The sequence below is a fragment of the Strix aluco genome, chromosome 7 (assembly GCF_031877795.1).
Source record: "Strix aluco isolate bStrAlu1 chromosome 7, bStrAlu1.hap1, whole genome shotgun sequence".
NCBI lineage: Eukaryota > Metazoa > Chordata > Aves > Strigiformes > Strigidae > Strix > Strix aluco.
In genome coordinates, this window is record NC_133937.1 from 9,982,149 (window position 1) to 10,000,200 (window position 18,052).

An 18,052-nucleotide genomic window follows, 5' to 3' on the forward strand; every position below is an offset into this window, starting at 1 on the left:
TATAAGCAGAGTATTAGGTAATAATTTCTCCCTTCACCAGGAAACAAGTTTCTTGCAGAAAGATAGTTCCTTCCAGGAATACCAAGATGAATTAGAGATGTTGCTGCCAAGGCTTTGGCTAAATGACCTAGGATTCAAATTGACCATCAGCACTACTACGGATAAAAGAATAAGAGAATCCATACCACATATGAACAAAAGTTACCTCAGGTATGTTTTCATTCTTTCACCTTCTGAAGTAAAAGCTGAAACCTCTATTTGTACAGTCCTCCAGGGCATTTTTGCTCCTTCTACACAGAAATTGTTTTTTTCATGTTTAAGAGCCATGGTAACTCGTAAGACTGTACTGGCTATCTGTATGCTAGGGATGGTTGTATTTTCTTACAGTTCCCACTCCGTGGAAGTACCCTGATTGTGGCTCTGAATCCTATAAAAGTCCAGATTTCACAGCCAACATGGAAATCTGTTCAGCAAGATCATTCTGAAATTATTATTTTTATTATATATATGTCTATATCCATCTCTCTCCATTAACAGTCAGCTTCCATGGTGCTCTAGTAGTGACCAGGAGGGTCACCTTTGCCATATTCCAATTGTGACACCCATAATGATTACAAGAACCACAGCAACAGCAATTGACCTGTCATCTCAAACAGGGAAAGGGTTTCTTGCTTTGAGACACAACAGAGTAGTTCGTATTTGTGGGTGCTCAGACAGACAGCTTCAGCTTTTAGAGAGCTGCACTTTGATAAAGGCAGCAACAGCTGTGAACTATTTCTAGCTGAAGGAAATCCAAGTCAAACCAAGTGGCAGATAGGGCAATGAGTCTTTATTCCTGGACAGGACAGGGGGGTTACAGGAGTTAATAAGCTATGGAGGTAGCATTGCAATTTTTCATTCCATCTAGGAGATGGTCTCCAGTTCCAACTCCTCCATAATTAACCTTTACAGCAGAGTAGGCATTTTCAACATGCCTCAAATTACAAGAATCTGGTGACTTTGGTAAGCAAGGGAGGCAATACTAGAGAGGATCATTTCTGATCTACTGGAATGAACTTGTCATTATACTGGATTAAAAGTGTTTCATCTTCCTTCCATCAGAAACACTGCTTTGCCTGCAGAGGCAGTGAATCTTCAGCAATAGGTATCATGACAGAAAAAAGACTGCACTCCTCTGCTCAGATACTTGTACAGCTAAAAACATTTTGCCTAGGAACTGGAAACAAAGGGTTTACCCTAAACCCACAAATCATTTAAGATTTCAAGATAACAATGAAAACGTTGAAATGATCTAAACATATAGTTGGGGTCAACAGCAAAAAAAATTGCAAGATAAGCAATGCAGGAAGGGAAAGAAGCTTCAAACCTAAGCAGCCTAAAAGGATAACAAAAACCACTTTCTAGCAGTCTCAAGTTTTCAACAGCATCTGACAAAAATTCCTTCCACAATACAACCAGCGAGGGACAGACAGGCTGCATGCCATTTTCTGTGCCTTGGTACCCTTGGTCACTCTTGACTCAGCAGTGCTAAGTGAGGTGTGGTTCAGATCCAGCTGGAAACTCACAGGGACACAGAAGGATTATTACCCTTGCACAGGCCAGAGGGGGACCTCCATCTAGCAGTAAAACAGCATGTTCCTTTTCCCTCCTACTTCCCGCTTCTCATTTTAAAAGCACACATATAAACACCAACATAACAGTCACTTAAGCCATGCAAAACAAATCCGTTTTCTCCCCACTTATATAAGCTTTCAGACTTTGGTTTGGGGTTTAAATACTGCACTGGGGAGAGCATGCACAACTCCTGGTCCCTCAGGCTCCAGTCCTCAGCATGCATTCATCTCATCTCTTTGGGAGAAGAGCTACCAAAGTCTGCTGTAAGGGCTTTAACTAGGCTGACTCATTTACACAGTTGCTTGAAAAAGCATCAACACCACCATCACAAATTCATCTTTCTGGCTGGGAAGTAACAGTTACTGGAAACCAATGCCTGCTTAAAACAGTTTTAGTTTTATCATGAACTTTACTGGAAAAAAACTCCAACAATTCAGCACATCATTCAAGAAATGTGGTAAGATGACATTACTCTCTCCAAAATACAGAGAAGCTCTGAGTGACAGGGCATGATTACATCCTTCCAGACAAAAACACGGAGAAAAGGGATTTGAGAAAGAAGCTGCCTCTCACAGAAAGGCCAGCTTAGATCTGAACAGGGGAGTCCTTTGGACCAGAAACCTCTGAAGAATCCACTAACACAGCTGGTTCAAAGGATGGTAACTGAGCATGGGCAGAAGCTTTATGGGGTGGGAGACATCTACAGCCAGGAAAACGCTGAGAATAAATCAATGGACTCACAGTAAAGTATAGCTGGATTGAGTAAGGAGGATCCTGTCCAGTATTTTTGTTTGTTATTCATTTATCCTTCACCAGCAGCTTTCTGCATGGACTTCAGGCCCACAAATTATGCATTACTGAGCTGACCAGAGACCAGCATCCCCAGGAGCGTCCAACATCCCAACAGAGGTGAACCCAAGCCAGGCAGGAGCAGAACCAGCAGCTCAGACCCTCTGCACGCCCTCAGCCATGCAGCTCTGTGGGCACTCGAGGGGTCTCAGAGGGAGCCCCTCTGCAAGCTGCAGGGGAAGCCAGAGCTGAGCAGGGCAACGCTCAGGTCTTGCTCTTTTTCTAGTCCCCTCCTCCCAAATTACCATGTACAGCCCATGCTACACGGTTTACACAAGAAAAAGTGTGTGTAAGGGTGGTGATGGGCAGGGGCGGGGGGGGGGCAGACAAAAAAAGCCCCACACTTAGCACTGTGCCTTTTCAGAAGGGAAAAACCATGCTTCTTAAATCTATTCTCCTTTTGAAAGGGTCACAAAGGATGATCCAGTTGACATAATAAAGGTGCATTTTCAAAAAATCATTTGAAGCTGTTTCTCAAAAGTGTTTCTTAGTGCAACCCAGTTGTTAAGAGATAGCAAGAGATCTTTTCTCATATTAAGAATGGATTTATCTTTTAGCAACTTATCTCTTTACACCTGACTAGAAGATAAAAAAAAAATGGAAACAATTGGTCAGTTTTCAAAGGAAATGCACTCCAAGAAAAAATATTTCCTAGCTTTCTGACCAAAAAAGGCCCTTATTTCAGTTTCCTACTTCAAAACTGAGGATATCCATGCTGAAGGTTTAAAGGAAAACAATAGCTTTCTTTATACATAAAAAAAAGCTCAAAGATACATCTCAAATATGAGCAAAAGATGAATCTATTTTTGATAAAGGGAGGTGTATATTAAATATACCATCAAACCATTTGGCTTTTATTATTTAGTATTGAAAGAGGAGAGGCCTATACTGCTGTATAGGAGTAAATATTTCAATTAAACTCCACTGGGATGTGTCAGAACACTTTCAAACACATCTATAGTTTAATAATGGATCAGTGATATATCAATTATTACGTACCAATAATCCAATGAAAAATACACTCTGAATAAACAATCTGGCCCAAGTCCAAATCTGCAGACTATTTAAACAAGCTAATGGAAACATTAGGTGCCAGGCTGCATATTTTGTTTTCTAATTAAGGTAGTATTTGGCTGACATAGAATTAATTTACATGTAAAAGCCAAACAATTAAAAAGGTCACACAACTAAAATTTAGGCAATTCACACATGCAAATTGAGCTACCCAGTATAAAACAAATCCACACATGCAAACAAGACCGAGTTACACTGCACATGTCCTTGTTAACACAGAGACCTGTACATGACCTGTGACTTCATTCACACCTTATAATTGCTTACAATAAAATCTAAAAAGCAGAAGAAATTATATATCAAGATTAGAGAAGTTAGGTTATGGATGGTAGATGAAGATTCAAACCATTCTTCTCTCCTCAAAAGTTGTCAGGAGCTGATTGCCCATTCTCTATGACAGGCTGAATATTGAAGCATTCATAGATGGGATCAATTTTGGATGCCCCAACACAGTTGTAATCTCTTCTGCATCTGCAGAGACAAAGATAGGTTCATAGTGCCTAAGTGGGAGACGTTGTGAGGAACATGAAACATTTTGGTAGAAATCAGACCACAAGTGTTTCTTGTCCAGGGGTGGGAAGGCGAGTGCCTGCCTTGGGCAGCAGGCAGCAAGCACCGAGGCATGAGTCAGTGGAGTTCCAGCTAGGGCCAAGCCTCTGCTCAGGCACCCCCAAGTTTCCAGCCCTGGACTCAGTTTGATAGTGGTTGTGTTCAAAATAAAGGGCACTGTGTAACAGCTGAAAAGATAACTTACTAAGTGGAAAAACAAAACAACAATAACAAAAAAAGAAAACAGCAATTGTTATATCTTGAAGCCTGACAACTAACTTTGCTTACCACTTCATCTAGCACTGACCCCACGCAACGCATGGGGGCAAGCCTGTGCTCTGCTGCTGGAGAGGCTATGGCAAGAGGTGCCAGGGAAATACAGAAAAGCAGCCGGTACAGCAGGTAACAAAACCAACCTCAAGGATAAATATATGCCAAGTTGAGAAATCTTCTTGCTCACACTGGTGATTATTTTAATGAAAAACTGTTAATATATTGTATTCAAGGGGCAAAGTTTCAAACCTTTTCTAGCTAAACATAGGAATTCAGATTTTTAAAAGGATTTCACTTTTCATTGTCTGCTGATTTCCACACCCCACCCCATTTTTCCTCTCCCTCAGCTGCGCAAGCATACACCAGCCAGCAAGAACATAGCTATTCCTAAATTCCTCCATGAACAAATAGGTGAGGCCAGTGGAGGAAATATCACTTATGTGAGCCACATCAAATGCAGAGTGGACCCCTCCTTCAGGAAGGAAAAGGGTTTTCATGCTGACAAGTCCCAAAAGGAAGAGCAAGGAGCAATTAGCATTGATAAACTCTCCTGGATATCTGCAGCTGGGACTACTGAAGCACATGGGAAGGACAAAAGAAAAAGACTAGTTAATCTCATTTTCCTGAGGCAATCGGACATACCTCCAGCTCCAGCAAATTTTGCTTGCAAATAAGCCATTATCCACCTGCAACCTTGGTAAAAAGTCATGCCTGATGGGTAGGAACATGGTACACCATCGTGTTGGGATGAGTTAAATGCTACTGTTTGCCCCTGCTTTTCTTTTCCTTCAGTTATAACCAGATGGGGTTTTTTAACTCGGGTTTAGAAATCTGAGAAAATTGCTAACTGTGCCTGTCACAGTAAAGAGGGGTCAAGCCTCGAGGTGACATAATTAGGCACTATGTGATAGATCCCATTTCATAGAAAATTATGCTTATTTATGCCAGCCATGACAATACAGCAAAATTTTTGGTTATCTGGGAAGTTTGATTTAGAAGAATGTATTATGATTTAGCCACAAAGATGACAGCTGGAAATACAAGATTCTGCTAGACAGCAAATAATTCCCTGCTGTTAAGGCCGAGACCTTGGGACCATTTTCTTTGGGACATCACTCTTCTTTGTCTCAATAACAAAACACCCACACAACCCACAAACAAAACACCCTTCTCCCCAAAAACTTGGGTATACCACATGTATCACAGCAACCTTAAAGGTATACATGCAAAGGAAAGCCAGAGAAACATAGCACATTTTGTCTCTTCCCCTCCAAGAAGAAAAAAAAATGACATTTCAAACACACTTTACAGCAAAAATAAAAATCTACCTAAAGAGAATAACAAAACATTTTAATTTCAAGGTTTTCAGTCAGGCAGAAGGACCCTTTTCTGTGCCCAGTTCCTCAAAAATGCTTTCAGTTCTGCAGTCAGATTGAGTCACTTACACAAGATAATTCTTTGTGCTTTTAAAATTATTGCACTGTGAATGAGAGCTGTAATACTGAAAATACAGATAAAAATAAATATTCCTTCCTACTCCCATCACAAGAGGTAACATTGCCTTTGTGTTTACATGCTGAGAAATATAATCCCTTTTTAAAAATGTATATACAATAGCAGATGCTGCATGAATTATTGAACTAAATTAGCCAAAGACAACTGAAAAACACAAACAACATTAGCATTAATAGAATATAAGCAATATTTACTTGCAGTTTATTTAATGGTCTCTGCATTAATAGTCCTTGAAATGTACTTTCTCTCACTGTACAACATTAGAGTGAAGTAACATCTGTTTATGGTGCTGAAAAACTTCCATATTGTTTTTATTTTTGAACAGTTGGATATTTTCATGGGACCTAAAGCCTGAATAACCCACAAAGGTGAGCTATACAGGATATCTAACAGAAGGCCAAATACTTAACGTTTACTTATGCTGAAGGTTTGATGAATCTGAAACCTTTTACATTATCAGAATTCCACAAATACACATCTACTACATTATCTGTAGGACCACAACAGAGAGGATCCCAGCAGAAGATCAAAGACCCCACAGTATGAGGTTCTGCCCAGAGAACAAAACGGCAAGTGCTTTGGGTGTCTCAGTTAATAACTGTGATTTAAAGTCCTCTCTTCAGTATTCTCTTCTCCTGGCAGAACACAAAACTTGTTGTCTGAAGTTTTCCAGTTATTAATATGGAAACATATTCAAAATAATGAAAGTTTAAAAACTGATCAAAGTAAAAAAACCCTTCCACAAATATTAGGGTATGGGTTTGAATTAATCATCCAAAATCCATGCATCTGACAAAACACGCACAAAATAATGGTGAGCTGACTTTTGCTTTGATCAGGGACTATCAAAGACATTCCGTGGAGTTAAGCTTGTAAGTCCCACTGAAATTTAATAGTTTGGAGACTTTAAGTGTCTTAGACTCAACCATTGCATCAATTTTTACCTTTTTTTTGGCTGCCAGAAGACTTGAGTTATTTCTTTCTAGTGTTTGAAAAAACAAAGACAAGTGACATCTAAACATAATCAACATGTGCCACCATTCAATCTCTCAATAACAACTTAATAAACCCATTATAAAGCCAGGTGAGTAATTTAATGTTAATTATTTCCAATTAATTACTACTTTTAAAAACAAAAGCAGAATGAAATTTTAATGTTTCTTTAACTATGAATAATTTTAATTTGCAACTCAGAGTAGTCATTTCAGCTTTTGCTGTTATTTGTGTAATATTGACCAGCTAATTTAAACACAAAATCCTATGCATTTCCCAACCAGATGAATTACACACCGTCAGTTCCAGTGTAAGCTTTGATCAAACTTCAACTCAAGAAAATTTTGAACAATATATTCCAATGCAAAAAAACCTCTAGAAGCATCAGAAACTTCAGAGCTGGACATTTTTTTTTTTTCTAAATACATTATCATCTTATCTTCTCATCAAATCCCACACATACAGAAGCTTTTGTCTCTGAGAAAATAAGCACTTTATTGGTGAGGAAGAAGCTAGAAATTTTCCCTTAGGCTTTACTGAAATATTCTTTTTTTAAAAAAATCTATCTTCTTAACACTTGTCTATAACAGTTTAAGGTCAAGCCAGAAAGATTAAGTCACAACCACTGAAGTAAATCTGCTGCCAGCCTCAAAGTGGCCAGCACTTTGCCTGTTCCTGCCAACCTGTAGCAGTACTACCCAAGGTACCAGCATACCCCCATGGGTGCTGCCAACATGGCCCAAGTGTTGCACCAGGAGTACTTTCCATTCCCCACCTTCAGGTAAAACTAAAACCCAAGATCTCAGTTCAAGAGTGGGGTAGTTTCTGGCTGCTGGCACCATACCTTGTGTCTCGTTCCACCCACGTTGAATTGGAAAGCCAGGGTCAGCACGCTGCTGACCAAGTTTGTCTCCATCATGGCCATCTCCTGTCACTCTCTGCTGATGCATTAGTCCTGCTGAAGGTCAAGTCTGCCTCTTGCAAAGAGAGGCTGCCTCCGCCCCTGTGCAACAGCTTTCCCTGATTCCCCTCCCTCCCAGAGGACTGCTGCTGTCTTCTGCAATTCCTCCCAGAATAGCAGAAAAGCATTTCCCTTCAACAAGCCACACAGGTAAAGGGATTAAGCGATAAAGAATAATTAAATTGATGGTCTAATTTAACACTTTACATTTTGGGTTCTTTCACTGTCTGCTGCTTGAGTTCTTAATAAAATGTTCAATACACTTTTCATGGCACTTAATACTGTGGAACTAAGCAGGCTTTATAACTACAGGTCTGGTACTTGCCCAGCTGCTTAATATCCAAGTTGGCATTGTAGGATGCTGCTTTTGCAACCTCATGGTTTCTCATGGCAACATACCTACACCACTTCAGGAGCTAAGGAAGCTGTTAACCTGCCCCATGCTCCGGTACTGTCTCTCCCTATTTTTGAGATCTTTCCTACCACTGCCTCCCATCCACCACCATTTTCTGGCTGTCATGTTTCAGCCCTTAGATGTGTACCTCATCCTCCAAATCCCATCAGGCAGAGCACGAGGGAGCCTTTGTCTTTGTTGCGCCCATGGACTGTGGTCAGACACTCCCCGCCCCAACCCCTCTTGTGTTCCACAGGCAGGTGGTTTCTCCTCCTGACACCCTGGCAGTTTTTCAGGTGCTGTCTCAGAATAATCAAAGTTGTTGCCGGCACCAGCCTTTGGAGCAGACCAGGGGTGATCAGCAGCTGCATTGAGCTGTCAGGAGCTCAGAGTGACACGTCTATGGATTAACACCCCAGCCTGTCAGGATGGCATGTATTTGCTGCATGCAAAAGATGAAACATCTACTTTCCAAAAAGCAGGACTTGCTTTACAATAGACCTCTGCTGTGTCCACAGCACCAATTCTTTCCTGTCACTGAATGTAAACAAGCTACAGTCTGGAGTAAAATATGGTTTACTAAGCCACTGAATTGATAGAGCTTCATATTCCTCTGTGGCAGATGTTACAAATATGCAGACAGACAGTCCTTATTGATCCAAATGGTTTACAGAAACTCCATTTGAAAGCATATGTTTCTCTGCTTGACATTTTGACATGAATGACAAGACAAAGCCAGGAATGCAAATGCACAAGAGGAAATTGTTCTTGTGTTGTAAAAGCACATTCCCCCTGTCAATGAGTTGGGTAAATGTAGCACAACTAATCATAGCCCGGAAGAGACAAGTGAGCCAATCTACAGACACAGAACGAGAAATCAAACAGCACAGACTTAAAAGCAGCAACTCACAGCCCAATATGATCGCTATTTGTTCTCTCCATGTGCCAGGATCAGTCTGACCCAAGTTTCCCTATTTAGCATCATGTGGATTTTAGGAAACCTTTATGTAAACAATGACAGTCCCATACAGCAACATCCATGTCCACAGTTCAGACCCTGCTGGGTATTCATACTCTGATACAGCATTTTCCCCATTTTATTTCCAAGCCTCACCAATTGCTGAGGGGCAATTCCCATGCCAGCACTCCTTCCAACCCCCTCCCCCCCCGCTCCTGCCCCTGCTCTCTGGGGTAGCTCCACATCCCCCTTCCCCAGCAGCTCTTCCTCCTACTGCTGCTCTGAGGTTTCCCTGTGCTCCTCCGCCACCACCACTGCAGCAGACACGAGCTCTCCAGAAAGCTCACAGCAAATGCTGCCAAATGCCTCACTCCACACTGACTTCGCCATCGTCTCACGGTCCCTGCAGGATGCGTGCCAAGCTGTTAGTGGTTGCTATACTGGAAGTTGAAAGCTTCCATGACCAAAGCACCCTCCCAAAAAATTAGTTCTCACCATAACCCAAGCCGGCTTTAGAATCAAGAAAAATATTGTAATATATTTTCTTGGCCAGCTCTTAAATGGCAGTCAAAATACAGGAACTACTAATTTTCAACAGCTTGTAAACACTATACCTGACTACACCGAACACCTCTCAGGAGCGTTTCTTCTGTCCCACCTTATCCACACAGCAGCAGCAACATAGCCAACAGATGGGCAAAACCACAACACAGCACACATGGACACATCCCTCTCCTTCACCCAGAGCAGGACATGCCTGTCACTTCTGCTGGGGGCGATGAACAGCTAGCAGGGTCAAGCTCAGTCCTCTGGGATCCTTACTAATGCACCAAGATGAAAAAAAGGTCTGCAACTGCAGATAAAGCTTTTGACCTGATGTCATCTCAGATTTATTCATGGGTGAGAACTCTCTGTCTCAGGACAAAGAAGTAATTCCCAAACCTAATCTCATCCCCCTTTCTCTGTGCTGCTGCTGTGGCTACCGACAGCTGTGGGATGCTACACCACATCATGAGCCCCAGGCACAATGAGCCTGGGTGCAGGGCAGCACTACCCAATGCTTGAGTTACATCCTTATACCCACTTCATCAGATTAAAATGAGGCTTTCTATATAAAACAGGGAAACATTTCCAGTGTCTGCTTAGATTTATTTGCAAATATGCATTTCAGCACTTTGGTGGGCTGGAATATTTTGCTTCTGGTAAGTATTTAATTTGATGGGATTGATCCAATATAAATCATATAAGAAGTACATTAAACAGAAGTCAAGTTTTTTCTGCTGATACGTAGAAAAAAATACATAAATCTGGGATCTCTCTTCTTCACAGTTCATTGTCATGGCCGTATGCTCTTTTAACTGCAATTCTCACCTGAAATGCTGGGCTCTTTTGTGCTCTGCTTCACCACTTTGAAAATAGTTCCATCAGAAAACACATACATACATTTTACAAGAGGAAAATAAATTAAGAAAAATATTGAAATATAGAAAATCTCAAAGATAATTTCTTTAATGAGTGGGTTTTAAAAATCAGAGTCTAAAAGCAGTCTGATAATTAACTAAAGCTGTTTTAAAACCCCTGGTTCCACATCCTTTCACATACAGCTTCAGTTATGACATGATAACAAAACAATCAATTAAAAAAAAAAAAAGCATTCTTTATCTTGAAAACAACCTGGGGGCATGTTGAGCTGCGATTTGTGGTTTCCCACCTAGTAACATTTCAGGCAACTTCTACAGTACAGTCAGTCACATGTAACATACTATTTGGAAACCATTTTCTGTCCCAGCCTGTCATCCAAGCAGTTAAACGTGCAAACTTTTTTCTTTTTTGTTCACATTTTTTCCCTACCCTGCTACTTTCCACGGCTGTGTTTATCTACGACTGTGAGAACTTATTTCTCCTCCATTACATTATATAGGGACCAAAACATACAGACCTTTACACCCTCAAAACTACAGTTTTATAACTGCAACAAAAGAACTGAACAGTTACCGAGAGATGAAACATCTTCCAGGGAGACTTAGAAGAAAACGAATAAAACAAAAAAACCCCACAAAAACCAAACCAGCTTTCTTATGGTGGTGCTCCATTACAAAGTGATATGAACCAGTTACTACTGGCTTTGATTTCTAAGCAAACTATTTGACATCAATTTAAATAGGGAAAAAAAATAAGTAACACCTTGTAAGCATGCAGTTAAAAAAAAAAAAAAATCCCTCTAATGAGCCTGACAGTAAACTTAGGAGAAAACAAGCTCAGTAAAAGACTTGCTTCTGTTATTAGTTACCTTGCAAGCTTGGAGAAATCAAGTTTCTATGCTGCTGTACTCCAATATAAACACTAGCAAAGCAGCATCCATACCCAGGAATCCAGAGACACACGCAGTTGACACTACTAAACCTTAATCCTTACCCAAACCCAGAGAAATTAGATGTTTATAGGTAGCTGAGTGAGGCTGATTTTTCCCAGCTGCAGACCTAAACAGCCATTGGGAGTGTCATTCAGCAAGCAGCCCACAGCTGGTTTAGGTGCAAATCACTGATTGAAACTGATTTTCCCCAGCTGAGTGAGAATCAAGCCAAAAAACTGGCATCACCAAACAAATAATTCCAACTCTTAAATAATATAATAACTGTTTCTCATAGAACAAATTCTGCTTTTGTTTCCTAAAATTTAAGAAAAATAATAATTAACTGAGGTGAGCACTTGTATGATGGAATCTAGGCTTCCAAGCAATACAGATTTGCTAGACACATGAGTTGTAATGACCCTTTTCTCCCTCCCCCTTCACCACATCTTCATTTTTACCTTCAATTTTGCTTCTCTTCAGAGTTTTCTTCTAACTTTCTCCTTGCTTTTCCCAGGTTGCCAAAGGATGTGGATTCTTTGGGAAATTTCCAACAGGGTCCCCCAAATGTGTTGTGTTTAGATCTGTTATTCTATAGCTGCTCACAACTCAAGTTCAAGTCAGTAGAGAAAAATAAAATAAAATAAAATAAAAAGGCCTGAGCACTGTGGTTGCTCTATTGCTCCAGTAACATGATTAGCTCTGAAAGGAATGCTCCACTTGCCACCAAGCCAACAGCTTTTAACCTTTCTTAGAGGAGAAATATACCTAAATTTGAACAGATTTTAAGAAGAAATTTGTTCTCTAAGTTATTTCAGCATACGGTTTAAACTCAAATCCATATTAAGTGCTTAAAACAGTAATAAATGTTCCTCTTTTGTGTTCATTTTTGAGACTCTCAAAATATTTTTCTTTTCAGAGCTATTGTTGAATATAATTTTATGGGAAGCAGTGCTTTCAAGCCTAATATTAAGAGCCAAATCTTCACCTACTGAAATTCAGTATGCTTGACCCTTTCACTGGAAGGATGCTGATTTACACAGGTGAGAACCCAGGTTTAAGTGTTTTATTCTATCAGCAGATTAAGAGAAAGTGAGTTGTTTTGCTGAGACTTCATCTACAGTGCAGCAATGGTTATCAAAGCAAGGCAGATATTGGGAATTTCACTTTGCAAGACAAATATTGCACACATGTAGTTGTAACTCAGCATAAAAACGTTCTATCAAGTTTCAACTCTGAAATTAAAAAGCACAATTACTCTTTTTTCCATTGCAATAGGAAAACATGACATACTAAGAAATAAAAGCAATGCATTCTTCAGATTGCAAGCAGATTGCCCGTGGGTTGCAAGCAAATAGAAGAAACGGAGTCACATTTTTGTATGAAAATAAAGTCATTTCTAAACTAATGGATCGATAGAACAAGATGCACTGCAAGTGCTGTGCCACAGATGTCACTTCCGCAAAAGTTCATCAGCAAAAGAGCACGATAAAAGGAAGGTATAGGCACTCGATTATCCATTTCATGTACAACCACCTTGGCAATGTAAACATCCTGGAGAAGCTGGAATATTTGGGATCATACATTATTCCTTTTTTTAAGCACTCGGGCAAAGTTCCATTTTAAAATCAAGGGCACAGTTTGGTCTTCAAAGTTTTCAGGAATTTCTGCAGTTTTTCCTACCACAACTTGCCAGATATTAAAAGTGAAGGGTCAAATCTGCAGGTGGTGCAAATAAGCACAGCTCTGTGAGAGCTTTGAGGTTATGCTCATTTACATCACATGGAAATGATATTTCTCACTTCTTCTGTGAGTAACTGCGCATGTATATATATATATATGCATGAGTGTGTGGTGAATACATATTGTATAGAAAGTGAAAGCTTTGATCTGTCAAAATGAAGATATAAATATAAAACAGGAGACAGAATATGGAAATCATACATTCTGCATTTACTTTGAAAACTGAAAGTTATGGGGAAAGAAACATTGTTTATGTTCAAGGAGAGCCTGGTGATTTGCTTAAATAATCTAAAATCAAACCACCATCACATGAAAGATTTAACAGCTTCCTGTCATGGTTGACAGGCTCAAGTTATGACTTGCTAACTTTTATACAGACAAATAATTACTAGACAGTGACAGATCCATTGTGGATTCCTACTTCTACAGTATAGACCCTGGTGCAGCAAAGCATTCAAGATGGTTAACTTTAAGCAACTGAATAGTCCCAGGGAGTCTGGTAAGCTAACTCACCTGCTTAAAATTAGCCATATATTTAATTTGAGATCTGAATTTTAACTCCATTATTAATCAGCAAGGCCCTTCAACCTGTACGTAAAGCAGCTGCTTTCTATAGGGCTTACACACATGCTTAAATACTTTTCTTAAAGAGGAGTGTGTGGTTTGATTCTTCAAGATGGTGATCATCTTAGATGTAATCCTGCAGAGCATGCAAACAGGTGAGTCATATTCTATGCATGAGAATCAGTGAGATCCAACATTTTTTGTAAGTTAAATCACCCTTCCAAACTTTACAGCACATGGCAAGACTAAGCCAGGAAAACAGTGAAGATGGAGAATGTTAAAAGTTAATCCCCAAAATATACTGCATTCACAATTTATTCCACAAATGCAGTTTAGCTTAAATTATTCAGTACAGTGGTTTAGACTATAATATGAAAAAGACCTAATATGTTTTGTGAAAGCAATGATTCCTCAGTAAAGGAGGGCTTCAATCCCCTGCTCTGAGCTTTGCTGCAGCAAATAAATAGCATGCTTTGTGGTGAAATGGCAAGGGAGCAGCTCAGACAACCTCTGACAAGCTTGTTTGCTACAACATTGGTGCAGAGCCAGCAGCAGTGGCTACGCTGCCATGCACCAGCAGCTCACCATGGCTCTTCACCAGCCAAAAGGGAGGAGGTGGCTGGGCAATTGCCTTGTGCTGCTGAGGTGGCTGAGTGAGCTGCTCACCTACCTGTGCTCTGGAGGATGCTCAGGACAAGGGGTGACAGCATCCTTTCTCTGGTACCACCGAGGAGGGAGTACCACTCCAGCCAAGCCCTCGCTTGCAGATTTGCACCCTTGTAGCTACACAAGCATCTCCTTGCACCTCTTCTGGAGCATGTTCCTGTGCAGCTGCTAAAATCTTAAATTGGTAATAAAAATGAGGGATTTTTGCAATGCCAACAGTTGCACGCTTTCTTCTAAGCGTCTTTACAGATATGTAGATGTGCATAGTCTATTTGCACAGCTATTTCTATCATAACTAATTAGTGTATTCATGGAAGGTGGGAAAAAATCAGGGGAAGAAATGTCTGTTTTTTCCTGTGGCCATAGTTTTGTTAAGATGATAAGAAAAAGTATGACGAAAGAAGAAAGAAAAAAATCGTAAGCTTCTGTAGGCCAAGTCTCTAAATAGGATAAGTCTAGTCAGCTGACTAGAGCATTATTCATTTTTAATTAGTTTGAAGCAAATAGTGCAATTTGTGCCAAGCTGCAAAATCGCACTGTCTTCGCGAGAAACCAGCTTGACAACAGAGACAAATTAATCCCTGCAAGAGCATTCCTTCTGTAAACTCACCATTATTATTCCTCATCTAAAAAGTAGTATGCCGAGTATGCTCTTCCATTAGGCTGTTTCTGTATCAGAGTTTGACTTTTCTTCCCTACTGCTTAAACTAGAAATGTAAAAATTTGGGGACTTTTATCATGCCATAAATATACCTGTTGCATAATTATGCAAATCAAATTAGAAGCAGTCAATGGAATGTTTATTTACCCTGACCCAGATTGCCTGCTGACTTTCTTAGGATGTGAATGCATTTTTACCTCTGTTCAAACATAATTTTTCACCTTTAATGTAGGTAGTGATTTTGCTGCACCGAGATCTACAGCCTTTTCCAAATAGCAGTGTTCTAATAAAGTGAGGAAATCCAGCTACAAAGGGAAATTACAACCTAGCTATAGGGATACATTTAAGAGGACACTAAATTATCCCAACTCTGATAGTGATGGTCCATTAGCAACAGTGGGCAGGGGAGGGGGGGATCAGTTTTCTTGGGCATTCGAACTACTATTTGGGAAGGAAACAATGTGGTTTTGTTTTGTTTTGATTTTTTTGGTCATATGAAATTGCCTTGGTAATATTTGCAGAAGAAGACATTAAATTTGCTATACGTGTTGCTCTGTCTTTGTCCTCTGTGTTTCACAGACCAAAAAAAAAGGCATTTTACAGCCATTTCTACCGAGGTTATAGACATGGCCATTAAAATGTTTCTCTTTACAAAATCAATGGAAAAAAACCAGAGCTGTGCTTATAGTCAGGAGCTTAGCCTTGTCATTCAGGGATATGACTTCAACAGAGAGCGCTGCATCCATTATGCAGCAAATTCCTTGAAATCTTAAAGAGATGGCACCAGAGGGCACAGTCCCTGCAATGCCATTATCTCCTGTCCATTAAAGCTCTTCCTTGTTTCACTCCTTTCAGCCATTGGTTCCTCCCCATTTCCAGTCGTGTACACAAGACATAAAAAAGAGCTGATCAGTTTTTCTTAAAAGCTTTCCCCTTAACCTAAAACCTGTTTATCAAAGCATTTATATATATAATATACAGGTCATATATATAATAGATATATAATATCTATTATATATATAACAAAACACAGAAGGTTAAATAAAAGGAGCCACACAGTGCAGCAGACACGTAAAAACACAATTCAATAATCCTGTGCTTAAACTTAGAAACTGTGTGGAAGTTTAAATCCTTGTTAGAAGGAAAAGGTTCTCTTTTTTTTGTTTATTGTTTGTTGGATTTTAGTTATAATCCACATTTAAAACATTTGTTACTGCTATGCTAATACCAGCTGTTAAATTCTCTGAGTGAACTGCCACCTTGACTATAAAATAGAGTTCTGGGGAAAGGAGAGATCTGAGCATGGTGAACTTTTCTAGCAAGAAACAGGTAAGTTTTTTGCTCTTTAAAAAAAAAAAAAACAGTAAGGGAATAAGTGTTGAAATCAATGGAAAAAAAGTACGGCCCTCAGTCCCAGTAACTGGTCTTCTTTGGCACTTGAGAACGATCACAAGTAGTTTGCCTTTTTATTCATATAGAACAAAATTTACAAAGTCATTCATACATTTTTGTTTGTTTTTTGTTTTTTTACTGACTTCGAAAATTGGGAATATTCAAAATACACTTTTACCCCACTTCATTCTTTCATTATTTACAGGTATATACAAGAAAAATGTAAGAGTTTGTTGGGTTTGTTTTTGTTGGTTTTTTTTTTTTTTGTTTCTTTTAGATTTTGTATTAAAAAGCTCTGCTGGTTGTTTTACTGTTTGTTTTTGTCATATGGATGTTCCATGAGAGGGCTCCATTGCTTCTGGAATTACTCCCCCTGGCACAGACTGAAATGACATTGGGATCGGGGTTTTCACGGGACTCTGACGAAATAGTCCTCCATTTGGTGACCTGTGTTTACACTGTATGGAGGGCATGGTGGCTGAGCTGCTCAGGGGCAGCGGCAGGTTGCTGCCAGAGGCAGCTGTGAGTGTCCTGCTGGCACCATGAGTTGTCTGTTCTGGTAAAAAGGTGGTGACAGAAAGTTGCGTGTTCTGGTATTCGCGTACCGGCTCCAGGGTCTGAGCTGGCTGCATGCCACCAATCTCCAAGGCTGAGATTTCAATGGACGCTGGAGAGATTTGCTTGTGGGCTATGTCTTCATCAATTAAACTGTTCATGCGTCTGTGGACCTGCTCCAGGTTCACTTCTTTGTCCTAGTGAGGAAGAAATCAGAACAATCAGTCCAAACACAATCTCCAATCCAATCCGGCCCCCCTCCACTTCCTCTGTGTGACAGGAGCTGCTGTTCACTCATTATATTGTTTTGATTTCATCTGTGCCTATGCAAAACCTTGAGGTCTGCCCATCATCTCCAGCTGAGAAACATATGCTGAAGAAACCACCAGCTCAATCGCAGCCTGCAAAAGCCCCTGATGTTGTAAATCCCGTCCTCCTTAGAGGTAAACCGATGCCTAACAGGAGCTGGCACTAGGGACCAGCACATCCCACAAGTCCTTAGCTCACCTTGCACAAGCCCAGAAAAAAGCATATGGCAAGCAGACAAGCAATCTGGGATGCCAAATTCCAGCGAGTATCTCGCCACTGTCTCATCTAGTTGCAGTGCATTTTCTAAGGAACATGTCAGTAAAACACTGTGCACAGCCTAGTTGACTCCAGGGTAGTTGCTTCATGTGCCAAAATCTACTGGCCAGGGGTTGTAGTTGTGAAGAAGTCTTCGCTTCCCGGCAGGAAGCCCTGGGTCACCTATGTGGCACAGACTATAGACCTACTGGAACAGCACTAGGAGAGACCTACTCTGGGAGCCCTGGGAAGGAGACCACTCATTTATGTTCTGAACAGTTGTGTGACCAACTATAAGCTGTCTGTCATCTTGACACATCATCTGGTAAAAGTCTGCGGTCAGAGCTTGGGAAATTAATGCTGGTCTTTAAAAAATG

At 40.2% G+C, this 18,052-nt stretch overlaps 1 protein-coding gene across 5 annotated transcripts in view; it reads right to left on the minus strand.

Annotated features, from left to right (window-relative positions):
• Positions 1 to 13,464: 13,464 nt before the first annotated feature.
• GRID1 (glutamate ionotropic receptor delta type subunit 1) overlaps positions 13,465 to 18,052 on the minus strand; it is a 621,552-nt gene continuing 616,964 nt past the window's right edge. For all 5 annotated transcript variants that reach the window (XM_074830422.1, XM_074830421.1, XM_074830425.1 and 2 more), the window contains one exon: positions 13,465 to 17,308. In XM_074830422.1, coding sequence (XP_074686523.1) covers positions 16,880 to 17,308 — 429 coding nt within the window. In that variant the 3' untranslated portion in view covers positions 13,465 to 16,879. The remainder of the gene's footprint in view (positions 17,309 to 18,052) is intronic.